This window comes from Rattus norvegicus, chromosome 1 (assembly GCF_021556685.1).
Source record: "Rattus norvegicus strain SHRSP/BbbUtx chromosome 1, alternate assembly SHRSP_T2T, whole genome shotgun sequence".
NCBI lineage: Eukaryota > Metazoa > Chordata > Mammalia > Rodentia > Muridae > Rattus > Rattus norvegicus.
The window spans coordinates 248,647,210-248,662,282 of record NC_141534.1 but is presented as its reverse complement, the minus strand read 5'-3'; the positions used below and the strand labels follow the sequence as shown (position 1 = coordinate 248,662,282).

The 15,073-nt window shown below is 46.1% G+C and overlaps 1 protein-coding gene across 1 annotated transcript; it reads left to right on the top strand.

Moving 5' to 3' along the window:
- Positions 1-7,716: 7,716 nt before the first annotated feature.
- Rbp4 (retinol binding protein 4) lies at positions 7,717-14,919 on the top strand. Its single transcript, NM_013162.1, has 6 exons — positions 7,717-7,748; positions 7,858-7,986; positions 8,073-8,209; positions 8,365-8,471; positions 13,075-13,287; positions 14,634-14,919. The coding sequence occupies exons 2-6, from the start codon at positions 7,876-7,878 to the stop codon at positions 14,669-14,671; spliced, it is 606 nt and encodes a 201-aa protein (NP_037294.1). The 5' UTR covers positions 7,717-7,748; positions 7,858-7,875; the 3' UTR covers positions 14,672-14,919.
- The last annotated feature ends 154 nt before the right edge of the window (positions 14,920-15,073 follow it).

Genomic DNA, 15,073 nt, shown 5'->3' with positions numbered 1-15,073 from the left:
CGGGCATCAAGCTTCATTCCCTCTGAGGAAGCTTCTTACATCTACAGGACACGGGCTGTGTCTTCTGTTGCTAGGATCCTCGCCATCTCAGAGGCTGCAAGAGAGCAGAGTACACAGAGCTACTAAGTTTTGTTTAATGTTTATTTTATCAAGCTTTAATATCTATTAAGTACATTTCCTCAAGCAACGCCATCACACATCCTAAATCAAACGAAACATTTTCTGAACCAGTTGGCTTGCCTATTTAAGGGCTGACTCCAAGATTGATGAATCTTTTAACTGTCTCAATAAAGCTTCAAACATTGCAAGACAACGTTGAAATGAAAAAGAATGACTACCAGTTGTTAGTGTATCCTGAGATACACTTAGATCGGCTTCTAAAGGACAATGGGTAGGTCTTGTTTAAGTTTCTAAATGCAAAGATCTGCTTCACTAAAATATAGTAATCTCAGTAGTCATGGAAGAGAAAGGTTGAGACTGCAGGGTTCAGATCAAGAACAGAAATTCTTCATATTCCCAAGGGGAAAGAACTCACGCCAGCACTAAAAGTTATGCCCACTTATATAATGGTGATTCACTTGACACCCCAAAGAATCTGGTACGGTGCCCACATTTCCTATTCCTGCTATATAGCACCCAAGTTCCCCCTCAGGAGGGCTTTTGTCAAGTAACTAATTCCTTCACATCATCGTTAGATACATTAGGTCCTAGTCAGGATAGGAAAGCCCTACATCAAACAACAGGCAATGAGATTGAGTCAGTAAAAGGATAGCTGACAGAACAAGTGGAGATGAGCCTAGGAGGGTAGACTGAGTCCCAGTCACAGGACTTCAGAGGCTATGCTGGGGGGCTTGAAGCTTTTGAAGTAGGAGAGGACTCTTCCTTACAGTTTAATCTGGTAGCAAGGGGATGCTGGGTATGTAGAATAAGTTTAGAGGAGTTCCCTCTCTATGGCTACCAAGGTATATCAACTTTTGAGACCACTTTGCTTACTGCTCTTACAGAGGACCAGAGTTCAGATCCCAGCACCCACATAGATGGCTCATGACTTCAATTCCAGTGGACCCAATGCCTGATTCTAGCCTCTTTGAACACCTCATACATATGTGCATATACTCACACAGACATAAGCACACACACAAAAAGAGTTCTCTTGCTTTCACGTCTACAAAATAGAAATAGAAGCATTGGCTCTTGAGCAGAAGAAATGACTCCATCCCAGTAGGAGATGGCATGAGTTAATGGAAACCTTTAACATTGCAAGCCCTAGGCAGAGAACCAGGTTCTCCTATAGGTGAAGCAATCATGAAGTTGAGCCAAGGCCAAATGTCCTGTATCTGGGCAGAGTTTTCCTCACCAAGAAGAAAATCCTTAGTGAGAAATGGTCACCCATATAACATCTCATATGGTTAATGTAGGCCTAATGTCAGGGGAGTATGGTTCCTTACACTGCGAAAAATCATTCTTTCTAATATTGGTTATTCTTTCCCGGTAGGTATTAAGATCATGAGGTGACCAAAATTAACTGCTCTTGGCTTTATTCCTCCATCATGACTCTGTGTTCTGCTCCAGGACTTCTTTCCCCATGACTCTTGACTGTTGTGTAGATGAAGATACAGACCCACTTTTGAGAACCAGCTGAAGCTCTGGTTCTCAAGAATTACATGAGCTTCAGAGGAACCCTGGCTCCTTTATTTTCCTTCTTTCCTTCCTCCCCGGTCTTCCTTGCTTGCTTATTTTTGTCCTTCCTTCCTTCCTTCCTTCCTTCCTTCCTTCCTTCCTTCCTTCCTTCCCTCCCTCCCTCTCTCTCTCTCCCTCTCTCTTTCTTTCTTTCTGAACTTCTTCCCTTTCCTTAATTTCTTTCCTCTCTCTCCTCTTTAACTTTCCTTCCTTCCTTCCTTCCTTCCTTCCTTCCTTCCTTCCTTCATTTCTTTTCCTCCCCCACCCCTCTCTCCAGTTGTGTCACCTGTTGGGGAGGGGTCAGGTTCTCACGGACTGTAGTCTTCCCTTTGGAAGCACGGGGGGGCTGCATTTTGTTTCTGTGTTGACTCTCTTCTTTGAAAAATGTACACTGGTGAGGTGCAGCTTCTGGCTCCGGTCTCATCATACAGATGACTTGACAGAGCTTCAGAGTCTTTGGCAGCTGGCCTATAGTCTCCTTTACCTAGTTGATTGTGGAAAGCAAAGACTAAACTATTTGGCTGTGACTACTTAAACTACTAGCATGACTGCAAGTCATGGTTATTGAACACCCAGAATGTTGGTTGCACCAGTCTGGTACTTTTAACTTTTTTCTCCATTTTAAAAAAGATTTATCTTATTCTACATGTATGAATGTTTTTCCTGCATGTATATGTATTCACCACATGCATGGCTGGTACCTGCAGAAGTCAGAAGATGCTGTCAAATCCCCTTAGAATTGGAGTTATAGATAATTGTGAGCTGTCATGTGGAGTCTTGGAATTGAACCAGAGTTCTTTAAAAAAAAAAAAAATGGTCTACATCACTGAACCATCTCTAGCTCCATGCACTTTTGACTTTTGTGTAACTTTTAGATAAAGCTCAGGTAAAACTCAAAGACTTTAAAATAAATCCTGACTAGAGGTACATTTTGTTGTTTGTTAAACCAGTCCTTATAAATGCTACTGTCCTAGTCCGGGCTACTATTGCTGTGTGAGACACCATGACCAAAAGCAACTTGGAGAGGAAAGAGTTTATTTGGCTTACACTTCCACATCATAGTCCATCACTGAGGGAAGTCGGGACAGGAACCTAAACAGGGCAGGAACCTGGAGGCAGGAGCCGATGCAGAGGCCATGGAGGAGGGCTGCTTACTGGCTTGCTCCTCATGGCTTGCTCAGTCTGCCTTCTTATAGAACCCAGGACCATCAGCCCCGGATTGGCATCACCCACAATGGGCTGGGGCCTCCTCTATTGATCACTAATTAAGACAATACTCTACAGGCTTGCCTACAGCCTGATCTCAGCGAGGGTTTTCATGAGGTTCCCTCACTCTCAAATGACTCTAGCTTGTGTGTCAAGAGGACATAAAACTAGCCAGCACAGCCACCGAAAACAGATCGCTAACTTAAGAATCGCTATCGATTTATAAATAAATGTGCGTTTGAACTTTGACTGTAGATGTTTAATAACTTTTAATCATAGGAAATATATCATAGCTAAGTCTCCTCATTCCTTGGAACCTCCATGATTTGCTTAGTTAAACGTTCTAGCTTGCCTTTCTTTCCAAATCTGGAAAAAAAAGACAAACCCTGTGCACAAAAAAAAAATATTTCAGGAGGGACCTCCAAAAGAAGAAGCTGACTATATTGGTCCCAATTTGTCGGAAGTGAAAACTCAGGAGCTACCTTATGTAAGAAATTATGCCTAAATATCAAGAGAACCCATCCTAGAGGTCTAGTACACCCTTGTTAGTCTGGAAACGCATTCATCTTACCACACAGCAACAGGGACCCCCAGAAAATATTGCACAGGCTTTCCGTCACTGGGTAAAAAGCCCCTTAGTTCAGTTAGCCTAGCTGACTCCACACATGGCAGGAGAAAGGGTCTCAAGGTAAGTAGTCCCGACATAGAAAAATGAGGAAACAGCAAAGAGTTCCAAGGCTTCTCCTCGAGGTTGGGGAGTCACCAGAAATAGAATGCTACCAGCCTGGTAGCTAGGAAGCTTTTAGAGGGCTTCTGGCAAATGTGGGGTGCTGTGTGGGAATGGGTTTGACCTGGTGTCTGTGTACCTTCTTTTTGCTTGAGTTACATCCTCACTTACAGCTTTCAGGCAGGGACTAACAGCAAATGAAACCCATTCCTCCTGGCACCCTGACCGCTGACCAAGACTCTCAGAGCTGCTTCTCTGGGGACCCTGCCCCCTTGGACCACTGTCTACAGTGTGTCCTCACCAGTTTGACTCTCCATACCCAACAACATTCGCTAGCTAACCTTTTCGTTTTCAACCATGCTTTTGGTATCTTTAGATGCTGTTCAACTTCCTTGTTTTTCATTTTCCTTGGCCTCTTGGACAGCCTGAAAAGATCAACACCACTTTGTACAAAATGGAGTAGTGATCAAAATGCTTGGCTTGTCTGATGGCAGGGACATGAATGTCCTTGCACTCGTTCTGTGATAAAACATCTTCCAGTGTTTTCTAGGAAGTGGCTTGCTCATCAAGGTTAGTGCTGATATTAACTTCTCATCCAGAGGATCCTTCACAGTCCCAGTGGTGTAATCCAGTGCAAGTTAATTTCTCATGCAAATAAATTCACTGTTTGTGTGTGCACACACACGCGAATGCACGCACACACACTCTAGTTTGGCTGTTTCATTGACAGCAAATAAATGAGGTTGGTTGGACAGGCAGCTTTTCCATAGCCCATTTGAGCCAGATCATACACAAACAGGTAACACATTCCAGAGACCAGAACTTAGGCTGTGGCCTTAGGAAGCTTTGGGGAGATGGTACAAGGAAAGCAAGAGCTGATGGTGTAGTCTTTAGGGAAGGGGCATAAAGACAAAAGCACAAGTATTCAACTCAGGCATAAAGGCTAAATCCTGAGAAACTAGATGTTAGAAAGGTTTTTGTGTTGGTTTTGTTTTATTGAGTCTTACCTTGTAACTCTGGATGGTTTGGAAATGACCATTTAGACCAGGCTGGCCTTGAACCCACAGAGATATGGTTGCTTCTGCCTCTTGAGTGCTGGAATTAAAGGTGCGTGGTCTGGTTTCTGACTGGTCTTTAAGTATGTACTTATATGAAGCTTACACTGAAAAAATCATTGATTTCAGTGTCTGTTGTATGTGAATGCCATGTCTCATAGAAGGGAGAATGGAGCAGCTCTCAGCCTTGAAGTGAGAAATGGCGAAGAAGTGAACTTTATGTGCATTACAGGCAAACTCAGAACACAACTTTGCAAATAAAAAGGGCCAGAAAAAATGCTGGCATACGAAGTATTTATTTTATGTTTGACATTTTGTCTGTAGAAAAACTGAAAAAAAATATAAGAAGTGCAAAGAAAACTAACTCTTGAATTGTCTCAAATCCTATCATATAGGGATAACCACTGTGAATATTTAAACCTTTGTGGATATATATGTATATGTATATGTATATATATATGTGTGTATATATATACATACATATGTATATGTGTATATATATGTATATGTATATATACACGCATGTTTGAAATGCTACTTATAATGTTCAAAGCATCAGTTGACCTGAAATCACATATTTGTAATCATGAAGAAATCCGGGAGAGAATGCCAAAATAAACTGTTTTTCTTTGCTGGGATCTAAAACATCAAGGTCTGAGAGAGGAAAGAGAGGAAAAGGAGGAGAGGGGGCGGGAAAGAGAAGAGAGTGGTTAATGGCTCAGCTTTCTAAACACCTAGGATATAAATGTGGAGGCCCACTGAAATCCTCCACATTTATCTTGATATATAGCGAGCAGCCCAGCCACCAGGACATGCTTCAGGGGCACTGGTTGACCGGAGAGATTACAGACCTTTTCTTTCAGAAATGCTCAGGCAAAGGCAATGGGTCAGCCAGAAGCGTGTCACTCGGGTTTACTCAGGAAAAGGCTCTGCTCTGGAGTATGAAGAGGAATACAGTGTTGGGCAGTTGCCAGGGAAGTACCCAGAAGTCCTTTCGGGGCACAGAGATATAGACCACAATCCCAGCAAATACATACTTCCACCACCTTCTGAGCACATCTTATTTGAGCTGCTGGGTTCTTTTCAACCAACAGTGAGCAGAAAATATTAGCAGAAAAGGGCACAGAAAGATACGACAGAAACGACTTAAACGTGCACAAGAAGCACTCAGTTGAACACTCAGGAGAATGGTAACATACTACATACCCTGCGGTGGCCTTATACCATCCCATAGACCCCCAGCCTTTCTTCAGTGTGTGTGCTGGACACCTTCATCTTGTTTATGAACCGTGTAGTTAGGCACTCATGTCCAGACCCCTGCTGACTTTTCGTCATTCTCTAAACAATATAGTTTAAAAAAAAAAAGAGTTTGCGTAACAACACACCACCCTGGTGTCTATACTGAACTTATAGTCCTTTGTTTACAGCACAGTAGTTATTTACATGACATTTACATTTTATTAAACATTATAATCCAGAGAAGACTAAAATACACACGAGGATGCATATAGATTGTATTCAAATGCATCATTTTATACAGAGGCTTTGGATATCCTTGGATTTGGGGGATATAGAATCAAACCCTAGCCGAAACTGAGGGGCAAGAAATGCATCCTTTGGTAAAACTAGTCCAATCAAATTCTCCAGTTAGCTACTGGTCAGTAGTCCTTCCTAGGTTCCTGTGGAGTTGAAACATAGTCTCTGGTGCCACAGAGACTACAAGGAACACAATGGGTGCAGGGGTGGAGAGGGACAGAAAGCAGAGAACCAGGCAGGTGAATGTCCAAAAGGTCACAGGAAGTTGAAGGAAGCCACAGGTATCTTTACAAGATTTCCAGATGTGGCTAAGGTGCTGTTTGTTGAAGGAAACATCAACCTAGTTCTTTCTGTGGCGTCTCTCCTCTCCTTTCCCCATCTCCTCTTATAAAGCTATAGCAAAATATTCAGTGTCTCAAATGCTCAGACTTTGGGCAAGGGAGACACAAATACTTTCTCATAAAAAAAAAAAGTCACTAAATCTCATTGGTCGAAATCTTCCTCCTTTGAACTGCTGGGTTCAGTTTGACAGATCGCAAACTCCAAACGCAGAAGGGAACGTAGTGAGTCGTGTTGTGCCATAAGCAAAAAGTATTAACCGGTCAACACACCTTTTGGCCACCACCATTAAGGTTATGGAATTCTTTCCCTCTCCTTTTTCTCTTCCTGAGCCAATTTTCCTCACTGTTTTGGAATAAGTAAATCCTAGTATGGCTTATAAATAAAAATGCATGGTGAACACTTAGCAATTATGTTTTTCGGTGTGGTTTCAGGGAAGTGTGGCAACAGAAGTGGACGATCAACCACTCGGCCACTGGCGCTGCGAGAAGATTTCCTGCCCTGACCAGGTTGCGTTGCTAGAGAATATTTAACAGGGAGCGTTTTAGTTTTTCTAAAGATGATGAAACGAAAGAATAAATATTGACACAAACAGCACCACAACTCCTCAAAGAGTAAAATATGCCCCTTTTCTAAAGGGAAAAAACCGCAGCCAAAATATGCCAAAATGCTTCGCACAACAGCTCCTCAGTAGGAGCAGAGGCCACTTGGGAAAGCCAGGGCCTGGACACTAATGTGCCAGGCTACATCATAGGTCCCTTCTTGCTCAGTGAGGCCACCATCATCACACCATGGCCACGTAGGCCTCCAGCCAGGGCAACAGGACCTGGAGGACACTCAAGACCGCAGCTGGCTGTGCTGTCGCTGGATTCCCGGCCCAGCTCTTGGCCCCGATGGCTCGTCTGGGCTGGAGAGTTTGGCTCCACCAAGACCACCCTGAGCGGAGCTCGTAGCCTAGGCATCATGGGGCGGCAAGGCTGACGGAGGGGCCCCGCGTGCGTTCAGGCGGTGAGTCAGGGAGGGTTATGCAAGCTCCGCCGCCCCCCTCCCGCCCGCCCCCGGCACCTCCCCGCGGTCTTTCACCCCGCGTGGTTACGAAAGCGCGACCCCCTCCCCCCGGAGCTATAAAGGTCGGGAAGCCGCTCGCCTCCGTCGCTTCACGCGCGCGCGAACGCGGCGGCCAGGCTTGCACGCGGCTTCTGCTGGTGAGCGGTCGCGCGCTCCCCCCGGGACCTGCGGGGCGGGGTGGGGTGGGAGGGGGCGACGGGTGGCTCGGTCCTCCGGATCCGCGCTCACCCGGCGCCTGTCCTGCAGGGCAGACTCCGGTGTGAAATGGAGTGGGTGTGGGCGCTCGTGCTGCTGGCGGCTCTGGGAGGCGGCAGCGCCGAGCGCGACTGCAGGGTGAGCAGCTTCAGAGTCAAGGAGAACTTCGACAAGGCTCGTGTAGGTATCAGCCCCGGTCCCCCGATTCCTGCGGGCCGGCGGTGGACCCCAGACTCTAGTCGCCAACTCTCTTATCTCTTTCTCAGTTCTCTGGGCTCTGGTATGCCATCGCCAAAAAGGATCCCGAGGGTCTCTTTTTGCAAGACAACATCATCGCTGAGTTTTCTGTGGACGAGAAGGGTCATATGAGCGCTACAGCCAAGGGACGAGTCCGTCTTCTGAGGTCAGTGGCCTCTAGTGGGCTATGTGCCGCGTTCCAAGGTGCCTCCCCGCTTTGGCTGGCTGGGAGCCCAACCCTCACTGGGAAGGGAAAGGAGCACCTTGGATGGGGTAGGAGCCCTTTCCTGGCTTGGCTCAGGGTTCTCTTGGCTTTTTCAGCAACTGGGAAGTGTGTGCAGACATGGTGGGCACTTTCACAGACACAGAAGATCCTGCCAAGTTCAAGATGAAGTACTGGGGTGTAGCCTCCTTTCTCCAGCGAGGAAGTGAGTAGTGGGGCATAAATGGCCAAATCACTGTGATTCTATTCAGTGGCACCATTGGGAAGGGCTTTAAGAGGCAGTCTCTCTGGCCCTGTCTGAATTTAGGGGCCGTGGGATTAGAAGGGACTGGATTCTCAGCCTAAAATACCTGATCCAAGTTCAGAAGGGCCTTTGGGCTTGTCGGGTACCATTTTCCTGATCACCACACTGTCTCCCCACATCACCACTCCACTCTGTTCCGTTGGGTGGAATCCCTGAGACAGTTCGACAATCTGGAACATCGGCAGAAGTAGAGACCAATATCCAAGATGAAGGGACCAAGTGTCTGAGCTGGGTGAAAACCCCCGGGCCTTGCCGGTGGACTACCACCAGCCAGGCAGTTTTCTGGCTGCAACAGTCTCCTTTCCTTAAGACCTCATATGTAAGGCAGGATTTTGAGGACTCCCAACGAAGTTCCCTAAAGCTTAGGGTACTTTTCAGGACAATCTACCCGTTCTTTAACCCCCAGTCCATTTCACTTAAATTATAAATCTGAAAGCTACTTGATTAACTAAGGGATAATTCAGGGTGGGAAGAAGTATCGTGAGATCTCAGAGAGGAGGGGTTCTAGATCTCACCATGGTTCTAGATTTGTGGGTTGCTATCCCCTTGGGGGGGCGAATTATTCTTTCACAGAGGTCACCTAAACCTATCTGAAAACTCAGATGTTTCACTATGATTCACAACAGTAGCAAAATTACAGTTAGGAAGTAGCAACAAAAATAATTTCGTGGTTGGTGGCACTACAACACGAGGAACCATATCAAAGAGACATACACACAGGATTAGCAAAGTTGAGAGCCACTTCCCTAGGACGAAGGGGGTATCCAGGATAAATTTCACCTGTACATCACGCTCGGGGCACACACACACACACACACACACACACACACACACACACACACACAACCTGAGTTCAAATCCTAACTAATCTATTACCTGTGGGACCCTGGGTTATTACTTAACTTTTCTGTGCCTCAGTTTCCTCCGGTGCAAAGTAAACAGAATCACAGCACCCAGGCCATGGGACTGTGAAGATATAATACATTAGTGGGCAGAAAGCACTAAGAAGAGTGTCTGAGGCATACATTCTGTTTGATATTTCAGCTTCTTAGTTACCTCCTAGGTAAAGAAATCATAGCTTTACACACTGGGTCTGGAGCAGGAGAGCCCACAGACACCATTAAGTTCAAGTTTATTATTTAAGTTCAGAAGTGAATGTCCCAGGGGAACAGCCACACAGCAACTGTTGGGACACAAATGATGTAAAAGACCGTTAGCCTACACCACCTTTACCACGGTTTCTGAATCTGTGACTCACTTGAGGTGTCTGCCTTCCACTGTCTCATATGCTCATCTGGGGACCTTCTTCACAAACTTCATGTTCATTCCTTGTGCTAATTTCCTTCCTTGACCTTACATTAAGCATGAATCTGGACAGGAAGTTGAAGGCCACACAAAGAGGTCAAAATTCTGTCTCTCTCCTTGTCACATTCTACACCTCACCAGATGGATATATTTGTAATAGGGCAGGCTGATTGGAAATAATTCAATGCAAATAAAATAAAACTCTATAGTTGATGCTGGAGTTCCGAGAAAATTCCAGCCATTCTGAATCCCTATTGTAGCAGATTAGAGAGCTAAATGCATAGTGAGCTTGTCAGCTGGGTGAAATGAGGAGGTGACTTCTTGGTATTTTCTTTTTACTTTTTCTTCCCCCCATAAATGGCCAGGAATCAAACCCAGAACCATGTTAGGCAAGAGCTCTAAAACTGTGCTCCATCCTTCCGTGCAAGCAGACTGCTCTGACCTGATGCCCCCTCCGTGGCCATGTTCTGTGCTGATCTCTTTCTCTTCTCACTCTACCAGCACGGAGTAAGATCTCAAAAGTGAAGGACGTTGGCATCAGCCTCTCTTGGTTGAATGTAGACTTAATTAAAGACTAGATTCTCTGAAACTTGATTTCTTTGCTATCAAATTGAGTTATGGAATAGTTCCTATTTAAAAGATTGTTGAAAGAATCACTCCTGGTAATGCATGGACGTGTTTAGCTTGGTGCACAATAAGAGCTTATTAAATATTAGCTATGTCATTATTTTGTTGTGCCTTCCCAGAAAAACACGAACTAAGATGTCTTCCTTGTCCCAAGTAAATGTCGCCACTCTCTTGGCAAAGGGATCTTTGTTAATGGAGGAACAATTATTTAATGTGGGGCTTGAACGTCTACATCAGTGTTTCTCAAAGTCACTGACTGCCTTGGGCGAACTTCAGCTGAATCAGCTGCAGGATTTTTTTCAAAGTGCAGATGTTTGGGTCCAAATCAGACTCACTGAGTCAGAAACTCTTCAGAGTAGAGCACTGTATCTCCGTTCCCAATCCACTCCTTTGGCGAGTTCCTTCTGCACAGTGAAGTTTGAGAATCAGTAGGCTAGATAATTCAAACCATGGGGGTTTCAGACTTTACTCCTTTACTAAGGTTACTAGTTGGAAATTGGGTGGAATCTGTACCCTGATTCATTTAGTTGGATCCTTAGGCCTGAGAGTCATAGCGAGCTTCTCTCCTGGAGGACACGGGTCTAGGGAGCCAAGGGAACATTATCTAGGGCCACAGCAAGGGAGAGCAGTGAATGACAGATCTTTTAAGAAAGCCAACCACCAAAACAGTTCCCTCTGTTGAACATTTGAAACCAGGCAACTCTAAGTGCTCAGCCTACCTGCTCAGTTCATTGTAGACACAGCCACAGTGTAAGGTCATATTCTGGGGTTTCAGAGGGGAGTCAGGGACTGCCAGCCACATAGTCTCTGCCTCAGGCACTCTCTCCACAGCTACTGTGTGTAGTTAGGTGATATCTGGGAAGACTTTCTGGAGGAACCCCACCCATCGGGAGGAGAGAGGGCTGGAGGGCTAAGTTCGTTCTTTCAAGCTGTGCCCTGGCAGAGCTTCTCTGGCAAATACTGTTAGGAGGGAGTAACTGGTGAAGTTCATTAGGATTCTTCGTGACTGAACTATGCTGCCAAAAAGAATCTGGAGATAAACCAAACCAACTCAGGCCTTCTTTTAAGTCAGAAGCAGCAGGCCAGGGCACTAAAATCGGGCATTAAAAGTTAGCTCTGAGGGCATATTTTATATTCTGGCAACAATTTGGGGATAAAATTGCTAAGCTGCAGGTGTGAGAGACTGATAGCTGTGAAGACAATGGGTTGAGATACTAGTTGAAACATGAGTGCCTTTTTGTCTGAGGCAGGCTCCCAGGATGCACTTTGTGACACAGTGGTCCCATGATATTATCCAGAGACGGGAAGGCTCTGCCCCATGCTCAGGAGCCTGGGGAGGAGGGTAGAGTCTGTGGTGAGGACGGCCCAGCAGCAGCCATGTGGCTTCTGTTCCTGGTCCATCTTTTGAGAACCTTCATGGTCACCGCCTAGCAGATGAGCTGTGGGCAGTGACATTTTCAAGCCAGGCCTCTGAAAGCCTAGAGATAAAGGAGTGGCTCATCTTCTTCTTGTCTGTTGTGGGCAGGAGCTGAGGAGAAGGGCCGCACATCCTCTCCTGAGTGAGCAGTGCTCCTGTGGGTCTGGGTTTGTGCTGAGCCAGATCCTAGGCGGATCCCAAGTGTTTGTAGAGAGCCACACACACAGTTGACTTACAGTGGGGACATGAATGGCCTACCGTGCCATCCATGTGTACATGCGTTCATTGTATACATGTGAGTGTGAAGGCGTAAGAACCAGCCCAGAGCAGAGCATTGGCTGTCAGAACACTTGCTGACAGCCTTATTCCTCTGAAACAGCCTTTCACTGCACGGGGAATCTCGCTGTTTCTACTAGGCTGACCTTACAGTGACCTCTCAGGATCTGCCTGTCCCTGCCTCCCAGAGCTAGGTTTTCAGGCCCACGTAGCCAGTCTGGCATTTTATGTGGGTGCTGGGGATTTGAGTTCGGGTCCTTATGCTTGCAGAGCAAACACAATTACCCACTGGGCACCCCCTTAGCACCCCCAAAATACAAATTCGAGTGAGTATCTGAAGCTCAGTAGTGAGCATCTTTTGTCCCCTGGCATCCCAGTCGTCAACCTGAGGAAGCGAATAGGATTCCCAAGCGTAAAGAAGGGTAGAGCTGAAAGACTATCACCGTCAGAGTGGCAGTCTCTAGCTCACCCAATAGAACAGTGGGGCTAAGTGAGATGGTGGGAGGTAGATCCCATAGAGCATTGATAAGTCATGACCTGGAGTTGGGAGAGACATAGACAGAGACATGTGCTACTGTCGGGTAGGAAGTGAAGACAGTAGTGTGTCCACAGAGGTCCTTCAGAAAAACATGATGCTATCAGTTATCAAGGAGTTGTTGGGGTGAATAAGGTGCCCTCTAGACCAGGAGGTGCCTTCTGTGCCAGGACACCTTTCTGTAAAGAGAGCAAGATCCTCTTTCACTTGCCCACTTATACAGAAGCAATCAGGAGTCTCTGCAGCCTCCTCTCGCTAAGGAAAGGCTGCCTGCCCGTTCCAGGGAGTCAGTGGTTAGCAAGTTGGTCAGGGCCCCGGGGCTACTGTGTCTCTCTGACTTACAGACGATGACCACTGGATCATCGATACGGACTACGACACCTTCGCTCTGCAGTATTCCTGCCGCCTGCAGAATCTGGATGGCACCTGTGCAGACAGCTACTCCTTTGTGTTTTCTCGTGACCCCAATGGCCTGACCCCGGAGACACGGAGGCTGGTGAGGCAGCGACAGGAGGAGCTGTGCCTAGAGAGGCAGTACAGATGGATCGAGCACAATGGTGAGCAACTCTTCCTGAGGAACTTAGCAGGGCTGGGAGGATAAGAGGTGCAGCATCTGTGCAAGTGGGTTGCCCGAGGAGCCTCCTTTGGGCCAAGTCTTGATTAAATTTTTCCTAGGGCTTTGCCATCAGCCACACAGACAAGGGACCAAAGGTTTCTCTTCCCCTAAACGCTGGCACTTTTCTATAACCAAAGTTGTGGAACCACTCTCTTCTTATGTTTTTGCTCCCCACATTTTGCTGCTGATGCTACAAGCCTGAGAAACCATTCTGCAGGAATTAGAGTTTGGTGGAGAGGAAGTGTCCCTAGTGAGAACTGGGTGCAACATGCATCCATTTTGTGTAAAACCATAAACAAAGGCGTCAGTGTAGCAAGGTCTGTAAAGACCGGTGCCTGAGATACTTTTTACCCTTCACAAAACCAAACAGCATCCAATTAGCTCAAGGGACCTCCACTCGGGTTTCCTGGGGAGAGTCCCCGGATAACTGTGGGAAACTTTAATAGCTATTGCCTAACGGATCCTAATTTAAAACTCAGAAACATGGTGGGGAAGTGGGCTGTCTATTTTGAATTCACCTGCACTCACTTGTATGAACAATTGGGCCTCAAAATCCAAAAAGGGTCACGCTGAAGTGTAGAAAAAAAAAAAGAACATTTTTCTTAGGCATCTCAGTGATCCAATACACCACCAATGTGAGCTCAGACATATAGATAATGAAGGGTGGGGTGGGGGAGGAGGCTGAAAGTGGGGCTAGTGAAGGATTGTGTTACCCCCCCAGGCATCGCAGAGCCTTTCACCCAAGTCACCCCAGTTAACCCAGTTAACCCTTGGAGACACTTTATACATACTCTACCAGTGAGGAAAATAAAATCAAGGCTAAGGAAGGTTAAACACTTTATCTAAGATCTCCGATAGATAGCTAAGTTTAATGCAAACTCAGATATTTGTCACTATGGAGTTTCTTGTGTTGCCTTCTGGTGACACAGGTAGGACAGGGACACCACGTAGGCTATAAAGCTATAACAGTGAGGCTGAGCTCAGGTTGGTGTGGCCCTCATGTCTTGAGGCAGGAGGATGGGCTTTGAGTCACTTGGAGATGCAGTGGGGTGGAATCAGTCGAAGGGTAAGTGGAAAGTGATTCATGCTACAGGCCATGTGCCCTCAGCCCTGCTGCTCCCTGTAGAATTCAAAGAGCTCCAGTGCCAACTGTCAGGGAACTTGTGAAATGCAGTCACACAGAAGCCTATGAATGGTGGCTTGCTCTATGGCAGCCCGGGTGTTCATTTATCTACATAAGCCCTGATCCACCTCTCTGTCATTATGGTTTTATTTTCTGTTTTTCAGGTTACTGTCAAAGCAGACCCTCAAGAAACAGTTTGTAGCAACGTCAAGGATGTATAAAGTTGGAAAACTTCTGATTAGCTCTCATCCAGTCTTCATCTCTATTTATCTTAGAAGTTTAGTTTCCCCACCTCCCCTCCCTTCTCTAGGTGGACATTAAAACCATCGTCCAAATACATGGGAATGCCTGAATCCATTCACACAAACGTGTATCTTACTGAGAAGTTCCCCGAGAGACGTTTGAGGCTTGGGATTCCAAACTTGATTTATTAAACGTATAGTCACCATCTTCCTGTGAGTTGCAGACTTCTTTGTGGTCCAGCTGCAGGTGGGCTGTACTTGGAGATGCCAAGACCTGATCTCCACATTAAAGACTGGCTTCTAATATCCTAGGAAAGGGTTTTAAGACCTAACTAAGAAGGTCTTAAAAATGGCCTACTAAG